Here is a 15,641-nt window from a genome sequence, read left to right as displayed (position 1 = left end):
GCATCTTTCTTTCTCTTCCATAGATGACAGGTAATTTTCTAAGGTCAGCTAGGGAGAGCTGCTTTTTACAAGCATTCAGTTCTTCCTTTCACGTAAAATAGAGATCATAGAGAACAATAGCTACCATAAACTGCTCTATCTGTCTGTCCTCCCAGACAGATAAAGACAAAGCTTACTACAATTGCACTTGTCTCAAAATCTTCCCTAGTTGTCTTGATTAGGTAGGTGCTCCACTTTAAAGAAGTCCAAGAAATTTCTATATCTGGTCCACTACAAGGGGAGAAGAAGAAGAAGAAGAAGTTACTCACCTTGTGCAGTAACAATGGTTCTTTGAGATGCGTGTCCCGTGGGTGCTCCACTGTAGGTGTCAGGCTTGTCCTGGCGCCACAGATCGGAGATCTTTTTTAGCTGTAGTCCGCCGGACTGCGCATGCACGATGTGCGTCTTGTGCCATTCGCACAGTTTCTGAGTGCGCAGTCCGGCTCCCGCCAGTTCCTCCTAATCCTCTAGGGTCTGAAAGACATAATAAACAAGGTACTCCAAAGAGGTGAGAAGGGCGGGTCATGGAGCACTCACGGGATACGCATGTCGAAGAACCATCGTTACTGCACAAGATGAGTAACTACTACTACTTCGAGCAGTGTCCCATGGGTGCTCCACTGTAGGTGAATTCATAGCAGTAGCCTAATTAAAGGAGGCGGGATTCAGAGCTATCACCTTTCTGCCATTCAGAGAATGGCAGAGGCCACTGCTGCGTCATTCATCTGAATGTTAGAGATAGCATAATGTTTAGCAAAAGTAAGGCTGGAAGACCAAGTGGCTGCACGACAAATGTCTCGTAGGGGAACTCCCTTGAGAAAGGTGGATGACGTTGCCATCGCTCTTCTTGTGTGCTCTCAAGGAATGTGGGAGTGGCTTGCCCTGTAGTGAATAGCACTGCGTGATATAAGAGACAATCAGCTTAGATATACGCTGAGCGGACAAGGAGTTTCCTTTGAAGTGGTCTGCAGTGGATACAAGGAGAGTCTGAGATTTCCAAAAACTCCATGTCTTATCGATGTAGAATGCCAACATCCAGTGGACATCCAACATGTGGAGTCACATCTGTTGAGACAAGGAATGTGGTAGAATGTGGGAAGGACTATGGGTTCATTTATATGGAACTCCAAATTGACCTTTGGTATAAAGGATGGTAGAAGCCGAAGTATTATTGTGTGAGGGGTGAATATGGTATAGGGTGGTGTTGCAGAGAGGGCAGATGATTTGCTTACCCTTTGAGCTGAGGTTATTGCCAACAGAAAAACCACCTTTAGGTTTAAAGTATTTAAGTCACAAGTTGCTAAAGGCTCAAAAGGAGGTCGCATTAATGCATCCAAGACTAGCTCTAGACTCCAAGGGTCTATAGGTTGTTTTCTAGATTTTCTAGAGCCTTCATGAACCTTTTTGTCATAGAGTGGGAAAATACTAAGTAGCCGTCAATAAGAGTTTTGAAGGCCGTGATTGCCGCAATGTGAACCTTAAGAAAGGAGCATGCCAGTCTGGAGTGTTTGAGTTCTAGGAGATGGTCTAGAATGCGGTGAATAGGGACCGAGAGGGGGTCCAATTGAGCCGAGGAACACCATGAACAAACCGTCGCCATTTATGCAGGTAAGTATTGCATGTACTAAATCTCCTACTGTGTAGTAGGATGTGTTTGACCGATTGGGAACAACTTATTTCCATCCCAGACAGGTAAATATCGGGACCCTTGGGATGGTGGAAAGAACCTGTATGAGGTGTTGAATGGTTTGAAATCTGTTAGCTGGTAGGTATGTGCATGTCGTGTTGGAGTCGAGGCATGTGCCTATGAACTCTATGGATTGGAGAAGTTGCAAGGAGGACTGAGGATATTGATTAATAAACCAAGAGCCTCAAATACAGATTTCGTTGTGCTGGTAGCACAAAGCACTTCGGCGAAAGATGGTGCTCTGATCAGGCAGTCGTCGAGGTATGGAAATATCATGACTCCCACACGTCGGAAATATGCTGTCACTACCGCCAGTGTTTTTGAGAAAACCCTAAGGGCTGATGATAGGCCAAATGGTAGGACTTTGTACTGAAAATGCTCTGAGCCGATTCGAAAATGGAGGAAGCGTCAGAGCCAGATGAATGGTCAAGTGAAAGTATGCGTCCTGCAAGTCGAGGGAAGTGAACCAATCTCTGCTCTGCAATGCTGGAATAATAGTCACCAGTGTGACCATTTTGAAATGCTGTTTGCGAAGGCACCAATTTAGGTGTCGACAGTCTAGGGTTGGCCTCCAACCTCCTGTTTTTTTCTGAGCCAAGAAATAACGGGAGTAAACACCTTTGCCCTTGAACTTGTCTGGTACCTTTAGATAGATAGATAGACGAGTTATCTCTTATTTGAGAAGAGACTCGTGAAATGGGTCCCTGAAGAGGATGGAGAGGAAGGGTGGGAGGAGGAAGTGAGAGAAAGGGGATAGCATATCCTTAATAGATCAACTGAAACACCCATCAGTTGGTGGTAATCTGGGCCCATTGCTGGTGGAATGGTCTTAGGCGATGGTGAAAAAGTGCTTCTACAGAACGATGGTGGTTGATGAACGGGATGGTTTGTAGTCCCTCGACTGAGGCATCAAACGTGCTGTCTGGCAGTTTGTTGATTAGACATTCTAATTTGTGGTCATCTCTTTTACTATCTCTGTCTAGTGCGTTGATGTTCTTGTTGCCTGTATTGAGGGGTGCCTGCGAAAATGGTCTTTGTCTCTGATATGGTGTGTCACGTTTTCTTCGATATGGTGGTGTGTACATTCCGAGAGTTTGAAGTGTGGTCCTGAAATCCTTGCTGGAATGGAGTACTTGGTTGGTCTTTTCTGTGAAAAGACTCTGCCTGTCAAAGGGGAGGTCTTCAGCCTTTGACAGCAGATGATACCAAACTGGGTGGGGTTGCAACTTCTTTGGAGGATAGGGACATAATTCAAAATGACCTTAGCAAGTTAGAGAAATGGTCAGAGGTAAACAGGATGAGGTTTAATAAAGAGAAATGCAAAGTGCTCCACTTAGGAAGGAACAATCAGTTCCATACATACAAGATGGGAAGCGACTGTCTAGGAAGGAGCATGGCGGAAAGGGATCTAGGGGTCATAGTGGACCACAAGTTGAATGAGAGTCAACAGTGTGATGCTGTTGCAAAAAAAGCAAATATGATTCTAGGTTGTAGCAACAGGTGTGTTGTAAGCAAAACTCGTGAAGTCATTCTGCCGCTCTACTCTGCACTAGTTAGGCCTCAGCTGGAGTACTGTGTCCAGTTCTGGGCGCCACATTTCAAGAAAGATGTGGAGAAATTGGAAAGGGTACAGAGAAGAGCGACAAGAATGATTAAAAGTTTAGAGAACATGACCTATGAAGCCAGGCTTCATGAACTGGGCTTGTTTAGTTTGGAAAAAAGAAGATTAAGGGGGAACATGATAGCGGTTTTCAAATATCTAAAAGGGTGTCACAAGGAGGAAGGAGAAAATTTGTTCCTCTTGGTTTGAGGACAGGACAAGGAGTAATGGGCTTAAAGTGCAGCAAGGGAGGTTTAGATTGGACGTTAGGAAAAAATTCCTAACTGTCAGGGTGGTCAAATATTGGAATAAATTGCCAAGGGAGGTGGTGGAATCTCCCTCTCTGGAGATATTTAAGAACAGGTTAGATAGACATCTGTCAGGGATGGTGTAGACGGAGCTTGGTCCTGCCTTGAGGCCGGGTGGCTGGACTCGATGACCTCTTGAGGTCCCTTCCAGTCCTATTATTCTATGATTCTATGAGATCTTTCGGTACTGCAGCTTGCTGTAGCCATGACGTTCCGCTCATAACCACTGATGTGGCGGTGGTTCGTGCTACAGTATCCACAGTGTCGAGGGCTATGTGTAATGATGTTCGAGATGTCGTGTACCCCTCCTGCACTACTGCTTTAAGCACCCCGCGCTTATTGTCCAGCTGATGTTCCAACAGTAGGACCAATTTCGAATAGTTGTCGAAATTGTGATTGGCCAAGAGCATGGTGTAGTTGGCCATTCTTAAGGTCAGTGTAGCAGATGAGTAGACCTTGCATCCAAAGAGATCCAGGTATTTCTGTCTTTGTCCGTGTTGACCATCCACAACCAAGAGTTTGGTTGAGAGTGCGTGAAAAGGAACTCCATGCCTTTTGCAAGAACAAAATACTTTCTGTCCGCTTACTTTCGGGGGGGTCGAGGCTGGTGTCTGCCATATATTGTCCGCTATTTCTAAGATGGCCTCATCAAGATGGAGGGCAACCTTTGATCTTTGGGAAGGCTGCAAGTTTCTCAAGAAGCGGTGCTGCTTTTGCTGGACCTTGGATAGTTGCACCTGCTGGTTATCGGCAACTCTCTTGAACAGCTCCTGAAACTGATGGACATAGTCAGCAGGAGACACATCCCCAGGAGAGACGGCATCGTCAGGCAAGGAGGATGAGGATGACGGGGGATTGTCCCTGTGGCTCCTCATGTTCAGACAGTTGGCCCTCTTCATGTTCCATTTGTTGCTGTGTGGGAAGGGCAATTCCCGTTGGAGTGGATGGTCTTGTTCCCGACTGAGCTGGGGAGCGTGCCCTGTTTCCTGAGGTGCAACGTTGGTGAGAGGAAGGCGATCTGGTAGTATTGCAATGTGAAGAAAACGAGCAAGGTCTGTAGTAATAATCGTGGTACCTGTCTCTATCGTAACAATACAGACGGCGTGGAGAGGATCTGGGAGAGTACCTGCTCCTGTGAAAATCATGGCACCTGTAGTATGTAGAGATCATCGGGGATCTAGGTGACTGTGATCTGTCTCTGGAATGTGTTAAGACAGAGGCAAAACTCGGTGCCAACGGTAATGAGGTGAAGCATACAATGGTATGTGGTAGCCCCTGCTTGCGGTGTCATGTCTAGCCGAGTGATCAGACAGATAGGAGCATACTGGAGATGGAGAGGGTGGTTCTGGAGAGAATGCAATATGCTCCGGGCTAGGTGAAGGCTTTGGTAATTTGCACAACTTATGGGACGCTATTGCCGATGCCGGTGGTTGCTCAGGTGAAGATACTGGCGTTGATATTGGTGTTAATGGTGGCTGCTTGGATGCGTGTGAGACATCCTTTGGCACTGAGCGGTGCCACATTGCTGGATGAGGTGCCGGTGCCGGCACTTGTTTGCACCCTGGCGACAGCTCTCTGTCTCGTGCCGAATGCACTGCCGGTACCGTAGTGACCGGTGCCGTGGAACGTGCCATCAGTGTTGGCGTTGAGGGAGACTGCCTCGGTGCTGCCCGCCATAGGTGCTGATACCGGTGCCGATGCAGGAGCTGGTGTTGGATGGCTGTGGTAATGGTATTTGGTTCCTGTTCCTTGGACAATGTTGGATTCAGTGCCGAGGTGCTTCATCCATATTTATGTCTGTCAGGCCGGCGAGTAACTGCCGAGCCTGGTTTGTCCCCTGAGCTAACTCGAGATGGGGGCAATGAACGTGAGGGAGAAGGCCTCCTCCTCGCATGTGTGTCCTTTGGCGTGATTCCGGCCGATACAGAAGGTTGGAAGGGATCCATATCTCATCTCCCTGTCTCTTCTCACTCGCGCAGTCAGTTTAAAACAGTTGGACATTTTTGTGGTATGTGTCCCTCACCCGGGCACCTGATGCATAGCAAATGGCCGTCTGAGGCTGGCATGGGCTCACAGCATAAACTGCACTTTTTGAAACCGGGGGAGCCAGGTATGGCTCGACCAGGAAGTCCTCTGCTCTCACTGAGGTGGAGAGTCAAGGAGGGGACAAATATTACTATCTTCTTTTCTTTTTTTCTTTTTTTAATGAGAGTAACTCTGAATGGTAAACTGACTACAACTAAACAACTATTAACTATAAAAACTAACTACTAAAGAGTTTGTTCTCTCAGTCCCTGACAGGAATCAGGGAGAGAGCATTCACTCCGTCCGCAGCTGAGGATGGCCACGAGGAACTGGCGGGAGCTGGACCGCACACTCAGAAACGGCGTGAAAGGCACGAGATGCGCTTGGAGTATGTGAAGTCCGGTGGACTACGGCTGAAAAGATCTCTGATCTGCGGCACTGGGATAAGCCCGACACCTACAGTGGAGCATCCATGGGACACTGCTCGAAGAATTGCCACATATGGGCGTGACCCAAGAAAATCTTAATACCAACTAGCAGGAGGTGCAAATGGATTACAAGTATCTGTTGGGTCTGGCACATAAATTCTACTTCACCAAAGAATGCTATGTGAACTCTCAAAGAATGCTGTGTGTCACATTGGTCATCAATATTATTATGAAAACACTGAAAAAGAGAGAGAATATGTTTTAAAAGTCAGTATCAAGGTACTGATCACTAGCAAAGAGGACAGGGCAGAAGAGAGAGAATACTATCTGGTGTAATCACCAAAGTTTTACACCACTATATTTGGGAGGCTAAGATGACACCTTGGCAACTTGAACTGGAGATGTAAAAGGATAGTGATTTTGCTTTGTGAAAATGGGGCCTCAACCAGATCTGTGTGAAAATGCTTAGGAAGCATCTTATGATTGTTTTATATTAACTGTTTGCTTCAATAACCTGGACAACCAATCATCTCTAGCATTGGCATGCTTACTACTGGATTATCTGGCTATATCAACTCCTTCCTCAGACCCTGGGCTACCAGCACTCTTATCTACCTCCACGAAATCACTGACTTCCTGAGGAAACTTCACCACATCAGTAATCTACCTGAAAATACCATCCTGGCCACTATGGACATAGAAGTCCTTTGCACCAACATTCCACATGAAGACGGATTACAGGCCATCAAGAACACCATCTCCGATAACAGCACTGCACACCTGATTACAGAGCTCTGTGACTTTGTCCTCACCCACAACTACTTCCAATTCAGAGACAATTTGCACCTCCAAGTCAGTGGCACAGCCATGGTCACCTGCATGGCATCACAATGCGCCAACATCTTTATGGCTGACCTTGAACAACATTTCCTCAGCTCTTGCCCCTTAGCACCCTTACTTTACTTATGCTACATTGATGACATCTTCATCATATCGACCAATGAAAAAGAGACCCTTGAAGAATTTCACAAGGATTTCAACAACTGCCACCTCATCTGTCAAACAGGTTGACAGAGCCAAAAAAGTACCCAGACATGAACTACTTCAAGACAGACCCAAAAGAGAAAATAACAGAATTCCATTTGTTATTACCTACAGTCCACAACTCAAACCCCTCCAAAACATTATACACAATCTGCAACATATCTTGGAAAATGATCCTTCTCTCAGAGGCCTTGGGGGGAAAAGCCTATTCTTTCTTACAGACAACCCCCCAACCTGAAACAAATTATTTCCGGTAACCATGCTACACAACCGCATCATAAGCATCCAGGATCCCAGCCCTGCAATCAGCCGTGATGCCAACTCTGTCCACATATCTATACAAGCGAATTCATTATTAGAGCCAACAACATAAGCTACCAAATCAGAGGCTCATTTAACTGCACATCCAGTAATTTGATCTATTCCATCAAATGCCCCATTGCTATATATATATTGGACAAACTGGACAGTCCCTATGGGAAAGAATCAATGGACACAAATTAGATATCCATGAAGGGAACATACAGAAACCTGTTGGGGAACACTTCAATCTACCTGGTCACATTTCAAAAGATCTCCAAGTGGTTGTCTTGTTACAGACCAATTCTACAAGCCAAATACACAGAGAAGGATTGGAATTACAATTCATCCACAAATTTAATTCTCACACTTATGGCCTCAATCGAGATAATGGATGGCTGGGATATTATCAACCAAACAAACAATGAAGGTGCCAACAGCTCTTTACCTGTGTAGATTCTTGTGTTAGTACTCTTCCTCTCTAATTGCTATCCTATGATCCTTATCTGCTTCTTTTAACTATCCAATTTTTAAGTGCTTATAGATTACCAGTTTTGCCTGTTTGGTTTTCCTTTTGATGTTTACATACCCTCTGCTTCTTGTTTCCCACTCCCTTCCATTTTTTTCCTTTACCCCTCTCCCATCTCCCCTAATTATTTTGGGTCCGAACATCCTAAACTCAAAACTCCGGTCATCTGAAGAAGTGGGCTGTGCCCACAAAAGCTCATGATATTATCTACATGATTTGTTAGTCTATAAAGTGCTACCAGACTATTGGTTGTTTTTTAAATTTACCATATTAAAATAATATGTCAGACTTATGTATATTAATGGTGAAAATAATAAGTGCTGTGATGTTAAGCAAAGTGATTGTCCTTAGAAGATGGCATCTCCTGTTCCTTTGGGAACAGCAGTTCTGGTAATTCTGTGTTTAGGGACAAGGGGATGGACACTGCAGGCAATAGAATGTAGGGGGTTAGCTTGCACATATCACACCTGTACAGAAAGCCCTGTGGAGATCTGGAAGACAGTGTTTATACTGCGAGAACCTATTGGTTTCAGGGAGCTGATCTATAGCAGGCACAGACAAGACTGCTTCACACTAATGGCAGGTAGTAGCAAGGTGCCTCACAGCTGAGGGTATTCTTGGGGAACATCATAACTGTAACACAGGAAATGCAAACCTCTCTTAGGAAAATACTGCATGCTGATAGAGGAATTTTTCCCTCTAAAACTGATTCATTCCCACACCCAAGCAGTATAGGATACCCATGACATTTTTATGGACCAAACGTCAGACAATTTTCAGCTAGTTAAGGTTCTCTTTATTCTCTAGAAGCTATTTTGAGATCACATCAGATCAAACTGTGAAATGAAAACAAAATTACTGACTCCAATTTCTCCCATTTTTACACAATGTACCTCAGATAACACAGGTTACTTTTTCAGATAAAGGTCATTATCTTCTGAAACAAAAAAATCATTAAGTCTTTTCTCCTAAATCTGAGACAGATTCCTGTAATTAACTCTACTGAGATTGTAGCTATGGATCTTTTATACACAGTATGTACTTCTAAAAATTCATTTGCTGAGAATCAGCAAAAAGCCAGAGTTTTAAGGGATGAACTTCAAGAGTTAGTCTGTTGTGTGCTTTCCTACAAAACTTACAAATTTTACTGTGCCTTTCTTCAGTTACTATTTATAAATAGGACTTAAACGAGATCAAAATTATTCATTTGTCCAATGTACATTGTATTATCATTGTTTTTATTGTTAATATTAGCCACAAGAATTGCTTCTCAAAGATTTGTATATTCATGAATGTAGATAAAATGTCACGACCAAAATATTATGGATGCTGCTGAAAAAATATATCTGCAATGAACAGTTCATTTAATAAAAAGGAGTTTATCTGGGTTATTCAGTAGTAAAGTGATTTATAATAATGGGCTGTGAAATAAATCACTGCAATGAAAGAAAGATGATGAAAATACTTAAACCTAAGCAGGGAAAATCAAAACTGGTTCAGAACCATACCATTTAGTAAGGAAAACTAAATTTAAAGGAAGTTACAATACAAAAGTATGCAATGTGCTTCCCTTCCATAAATCACAAATTTTGTATTCATCAATGGCACAATGACAAAATGTGTAACTTCTCTAGTATGAATTTGTGAATAAACACAAGTAAAAGGGAATGAGAAAGAACTGGAAATGATCTATGATACCAATATTTTAATAAGCAGCTCCAAAATCTCCCTCTTTAGCCTGTGAAGAACCTTACATTTATGACTGCCCTTTGTGTAGATGCAGGGAGAAAAGGAAAATGTGGAGTGTGCCTATGCCTTCTTGGGAAAGGTTTTCAAACTACCTATCATTTGTACAATCAGAGCCATTTTAAAAGGCTAACCATTTGTTCTTTAGGAGCATTATTACATGTCTTATCTGGCTGAGATGTTTTATTAGTTTTGAAAAGGTGACTGAATTGTAATAGAAGTAAGGAAAACATTGCAATGTTCCCAATGGAGATGTTTGAAGTGGTGTTGCATCGAGCCACAGTAACTGCATCAGCAAAGCTCATGACAATTAAGTGAAAAATACCAGTCTAAGTAGATAACCTTCTGAGCAAAGAAATAACAAGTTAAATTATTCCATTATTGGGATAGTGGCCACTGTTGAACACACACTATTGGACTTGCCTGACCACTCCTGTGATCTGGCCAGCAGTCACACTTCTTGTGTTCCTTTTAGCCCTTGTGTAGTTTCCAACTGCAACACTAAACGAGCTACAGCAGATACATTCTCACTTATATACAATTTCAGACAACAGAAAGATGGACTTGTGAACAATTTCTGCAATATATAATACATAAATATATTTATATTAAATGTACAAGTCTTTTCACCTCTTTTTATTTTGTACTCATATTTTATATTAATTGTGTTTGATTTGCTACATATAACTTCTTGCAGTACTTCAAGCGGCAATGCAATATGTAGCTGTAAGTGCATATTGGCAGACTGGTTTAAAAATATTCTTTCAGTTCTCCAGTAACATGAACTATCTACCTGAGTTTTCTGAACTTTTGTACCAGCAGAACTATATTTAGGGGATGGAAATTAATTTTCCCACCTTAGACTGTGACTATCCACAATATTCACCTTAACTTTTAGTATCCTTGCCTCCCAAAAGGAGAGGGGGATCTAAAGCAAGTATCAGGAGTTTGCATAGCATTATCAGTATAATAAGCAGAGTGAAGGCAGTTTTCTTTAAACCTATACAACAAAACAAACTGATGCTTCTAGTAAAAATGGAAGCTATTTCTTTTGTGATAGATCACAAGTATGTGGTACAGTATTCATTAAAACTCAAAGGCGATTAATAAGATCTGATGAAGGGATTTCCTTTGGCTTATGAAAGGAAATCTTTGCTATGGTAAACAGCTGGTGAGATTCCACATATATATCTGCTTGTTAGGTATATGCTAGAACATTCTATGGTGATAGAAATCATGATGGTGAACAACCTGATGAGACTCATACAATTCATATAAATGAAGACATATCACTATAAGAGAAAAAAATATGAACAGAATTTTTAATCAGGCCATTTAATACTATGCTAAAATTGCTTAAAAGCTGTTTAAAATTAAATGTAAAATAAAATGTGTTCTTACCAAAATAACTTGGAAAAGTGTTGGAACAAGTTTACTTTCTTCAACAAGGCTGTAAAAAAAATTGTTATTTTTTTAATGATCTGTTATTTAACACAATGAACATACACAGGAAGGAGTGCTGCACAAGTCTTTAATATTAAAATCTGTGACCTAGAACTTTATTCTTTGACTAACTTTTCATATAATGAATTTCACTCCAGCTCTTAAATAGAAACAGCAATGTAATTCTTCAGTGGAAATTACTCTTTGGCCTGGCCTTACTGATGTGAGGCAAATGAGTGGAACTGGAAGAAAATTAATACAGTATTTTTAAAAGGGCAAAAATTAATTAAAATTCAAAAACACACTATCAAACAAGCAATGTAAATGGTGAAATAATGTGAATTAATAGAGCACAAAGCATACAGTGAAATTATAAGTATGCTGTGTGGTAATTTTGCATCTATGCCCAATTAACTATCTTCTCTATTTTAAAATAATAACGTTCAATGTATCTGCAGCATTTTTTTAAAGTGTTGGGAACGGCTCAAACAGAATATTCTAAATATTTTCTCCATAATAATCAGACACAGATCATATATCATAGGGTAATATTTGCAAAAAACAGCAACAACAATTTAGATTTATACAACATTTTTCATCAGGCTATTGCAACATTTTTTACATGTATTAATAAATTAATATCTACAACACCTTCACAACCCCTTGTTAAATAATCATGGATTAAATTTGTCTCCTTTTATATTAACTCCCATTGATTTGATTGGGAAGCATAACCAGCCCCTTGTTTCCAAACAGCTGAAATCTGACTTGCTTTAAGTATTCTACTCTGTTTAATAATTTAATCTTATTTTTTTAAGATTTAATACAAAAATCCAACTGTTAAAAACACAAAGAATGCAAACACTAAAAAGTTCAAAAATGCCAGAACTTGCTTTTCCCAACTTAATTTGGTACCCTGGTGTCTCTCCATTATGTGAGCAAGCAGTTAAAGACTACATGGTATTCTTTTTACCCCATATGTCTCCTATGTCTTTCAATGCACAAGATAGACAGTGCTCACTGGTTGGATTGCTAATCACTATTTCATTTTATCCTCATCACTCAGTACTGAAGGGTATGCATGTGTTCATTTTAAACAAAATGTGGTTTGGAAAGTAGGTATGCATAAAGAAGCATGCTGTGGCTCACCACCCTAGCAACAGCCTAGAAAAGGCCAAGGGGAGGGGGGTGAACTCAACATGTGGAGTGGAGAAGTACAAGCATGTGACAAACAAAGCCATATATGGAAAGGTTGAATCTGATTGGTTTAGAAGTTTGTGTTATGTAACCTGTAACCATGTGCTATAAAACAGCAAGGGGAGGGGCTCTTTGCTCGAGGGGCTCTGGCTGATTTTAGTACCAGGGGGCTCTCTCTTTGTGCACATTGAATAAAGTATTGAATTGTATTGAATTGAATTGAATTGAATTGAATTGAATTGAATTGAATTGAAGACCCTTGATTCTGCCCAGCACCTGACTTTCTGGGAACCACAAAATCCCAACAGTACGCTGCACTATGGCTTAGTCACCACACCATCCAAACCATGGCACTGAATAACAAATTATTAATTTTCCCAGGGGCTTTCACATGGTGCTTTCATCATTTATGATTGTGAAGCATTAAGATACAATAACTACCTTCCCAACCTTCCTTTGAGATTAGGTGGCATTGTTATCCCCATTGTACAAATGAGAAGCTGAAATATTGAGAGCTCAAGGCCAAAATTGTTTAAGTGTCTACTAATTTTGGTTCCACAATTGGAGATGCCTAGAATCTACTCTTTCAGAGTATTCCACCAACCTAAGCCCTTCAAATGAGTACTTATATCTCACCAACCTGCCCTTTTGTTTCTATCACCCTGCTCCCACACAGTTTGACCCTGTTTACTTCTGACCCTGTCCCTTTCAACAGCTACCCATCCCCAAACTGCTGTGTCCAGCTCCATACCCTTACATTTCAGGGAGGTTGCCTCTTCCTTCTATTCTATGCTGTCTGGATGTTATCAATTAATACCAACAATTAACAAAGAAACAATTTATTTAAAAGAATAACCCATTCTATTTTGTGTGAGGCAACCCCCAAATCAGGATTTGAACAAAAACATGTTACAATGTGCTCTGTTGGAAATATGGGGAAACATTTGCTAACTAGGAAAGATGAATAACAGTAAAGAAAAAAAATCATTGTAATATCTCCAGGGAATACTACAATAAAGTAGAACAACTGCTTTTTATGGGGCTGTTTAGTACAAAATGATTGTGTTATTTAAAAAAATAAATATACGAAGAGAACATATTGTTTATGAATGGTGCTAGACTGATAATGTTAGCAAAAGCATACCTGTGTTTATTCACAACCTTGTGTGGAGGGAGGTGTAAGAGGGCCATTCATTCTCTGTAAGACAGGCATGTCAAACTCGAAGCCTACTGAGGGCCACACAAACAGAAACTGATAGCTTTCAGGGCCACCAATGTACATTTATTGGAAAGTTGTAATTATGTATTATTATAGATTATGTTTTAGCTATATTGTATAATATTTTTTCAGGTCTTGTTTGAATATAATACAATAATTTGATGGGTAAAATTGTTATTTGCTCATATATAATAATCTTCATAATTTTTAATTATAAAGTTAAGGTACTTTTTAATTATTTTAATATGATACATGACTTGTTTTGTTGAAATAAAAACAAGTATAGACCAAAACAATAAGGGAGAGACTCATATTTCAGAATAATTGCTTCAGCCTGACAAACATTAGCCTTTGAATTTTCTTTAAAGAAACACAGTGTAAACCAGGTACATGCTGATTCTTTTTTTTGCCCTGGAATTTAAATATTGTATCTTTGTTGGTCGCCTTATTCTGGCGAAAAGCTGTTAGGAATTCAACAGACCCCACAAACTCATTTCATATTGGTGATTTAACTGTCATGTCAAGATGGATTTCAGCTGGTGATTGACAACTGCAAGACTCCTGATATCAAGCTTGTGAGCCATCCAAAACCTGAACATCCATTTTATCAATTATATTTTCTCTTTGAAGTATAAAACACACATAAAGAGTAAAAATAGATTTAACATTTTCCCTACCCTTATAAGTCTCATTTTTTGAAGAGTAACATTAGTTCAAACCAAGGGCTTTGGTTCAAACTAACACGTCCTGGCACACACTTCCTGATTCAAAACAGCTGGCATTCAGAATAATGCACCATCGAGATCATGCTAATGAAGCACGGGATATTTAAATCCCCGCTTCACTGACTATTTCGAATGCCTACATTTGCATCCCTAGTTCTAGGGTGCAAGTATAGACATACCCTAGGTCAGTGGTCTCCAACCTTTTTAAGCATGAGATCACTTTTTGAATTTAAGTGCAATCCAGGATCTACCTCAAGCCCAAACACCCTTGCTCCACCTCCTTCCTGCCCCTTCCCTGAGGCCCCGCCCTGCTCACTCCATCCTCCCTCCCTCATCCTCACTCACTTTTATCAGGCTGGAGGCAGGAGTTTTGGGTGCAGGAGAGGTTCAGGACTGGGGCCAGGGTTTGGAATGCAGGCTCGAGCTAGGCACCGCTTACCACAGGTGGCTTCTGGTGGTTGTGGTGCAGGGAGCTAAGGCAGGCTCACCCCTTCTCCTCTTCCTCTTCTTCCCATGCCCTGCATAGCCAGCAGGAGGCTCCCACGGGTGGGGAGCAACTCCAAGGCAGAGGGCAGAAGCTGCACAGAAGTGCTTTAGGGGGCAGATGAAGTGCCTGCACTTGACAGCCTTCTAGCCAAACCTCTCAGGATCACCCATCAAAGGCTCCAAGATCTACCAGTAGATCTGATCTACTGGTTGGTGACCACTGCCTTAGGTGAATTAAATAATAGATTTTTTGCCTATAATAAATTATCTCCCAAGGGTTCAGTTTCATACCTGAACTTCTGAACATTTCATAATACTGCTATGTAGGGAAGCTAAATTCTGGTTAATAAGCAATTTGTTATACAATAATATGCTGCTAGCTAATTTTCATATTCAATAAAAATATCGGAAGACAACTTTACTGTGAAGGACAGGGAATAAACGGGAGCATACTTTTCAAGTGAATAGACACATTTGTGTTCAGAAAAAATGAGTATTAATGAGAGGTGAGGCAAATATGGGCTTAAAGTGCAGCAGGGGAGGTTTAGATTGGACATTAGGAAAAAATTCCTAACTGTCAGGGTGGTCAAATATTGGAATAAATTGCCAAGGGAGGTGGTGGAATCTCCCTCTCTGGAGATATTTAAGAACAGGTTAGATAGACATCTGTCAGGGATGGTGTAGATGGAGCTTGGGCGGGGGCGGGGGGCTGGACTCGATGACCTCTCGAGGTCCCTTCCAGTCCTATTATTCTATGATTCTATGAAATATGTTGAAAATCTAAGTTCTCATTCACTCCATGTAATGTTTGTTATTTCCTACCCCTTCGCCATCACCTAAAACTTAGTATTGATTATTTTTCTTC

General features: G+C 41.3%; 1 protein-coding gene across 5 annotated transcripts in view; it reads right to left on the bottom strand.

Moving 5' to 3' along the window:
* ULK4 (unc-51 like kinase 4) overlaps positions 1-15,641 on the bottom strand; it is a 428,077-nt gene that overhangs the window by 209,063 nt on the left and 203,373 nt on the right. For all 5 annotated transcript variants that reach the window (XR_012901902.2, XM_006131810.5, XM_025189026.3 and 2 more), the window contains exon 31: positions 11,108-11,156. Coding sequence is in view for 4 of the 5 variants with exons in the window: in XM_006131810.5 (XP_006131872.3) it covers positions 11,108-11,156 (49 nt within the window). In the remaining variant the exon portion in view is untranslated. The remainder of the gene's footprint in view (positions 1-11,107; positions 11,157-15,641) is intronic.

This window comes from Pelodiscus sinensis, chromosome 2 (genome assembly GCF_052426305.1).
Source record: "Pelodiscus sinensis isolate ZL-2025 chromosome 2, ASM5242630v1, whole genome shotgun sequence".
NCBI lineage: Eukaryota > Metazoa > Chordata > Testudines > Trionychidae > Pelodiscus > Pelodiscus sinensis.
This window is presented reverse-complemented; position numbering and strand designations above follow the sequence as displayed.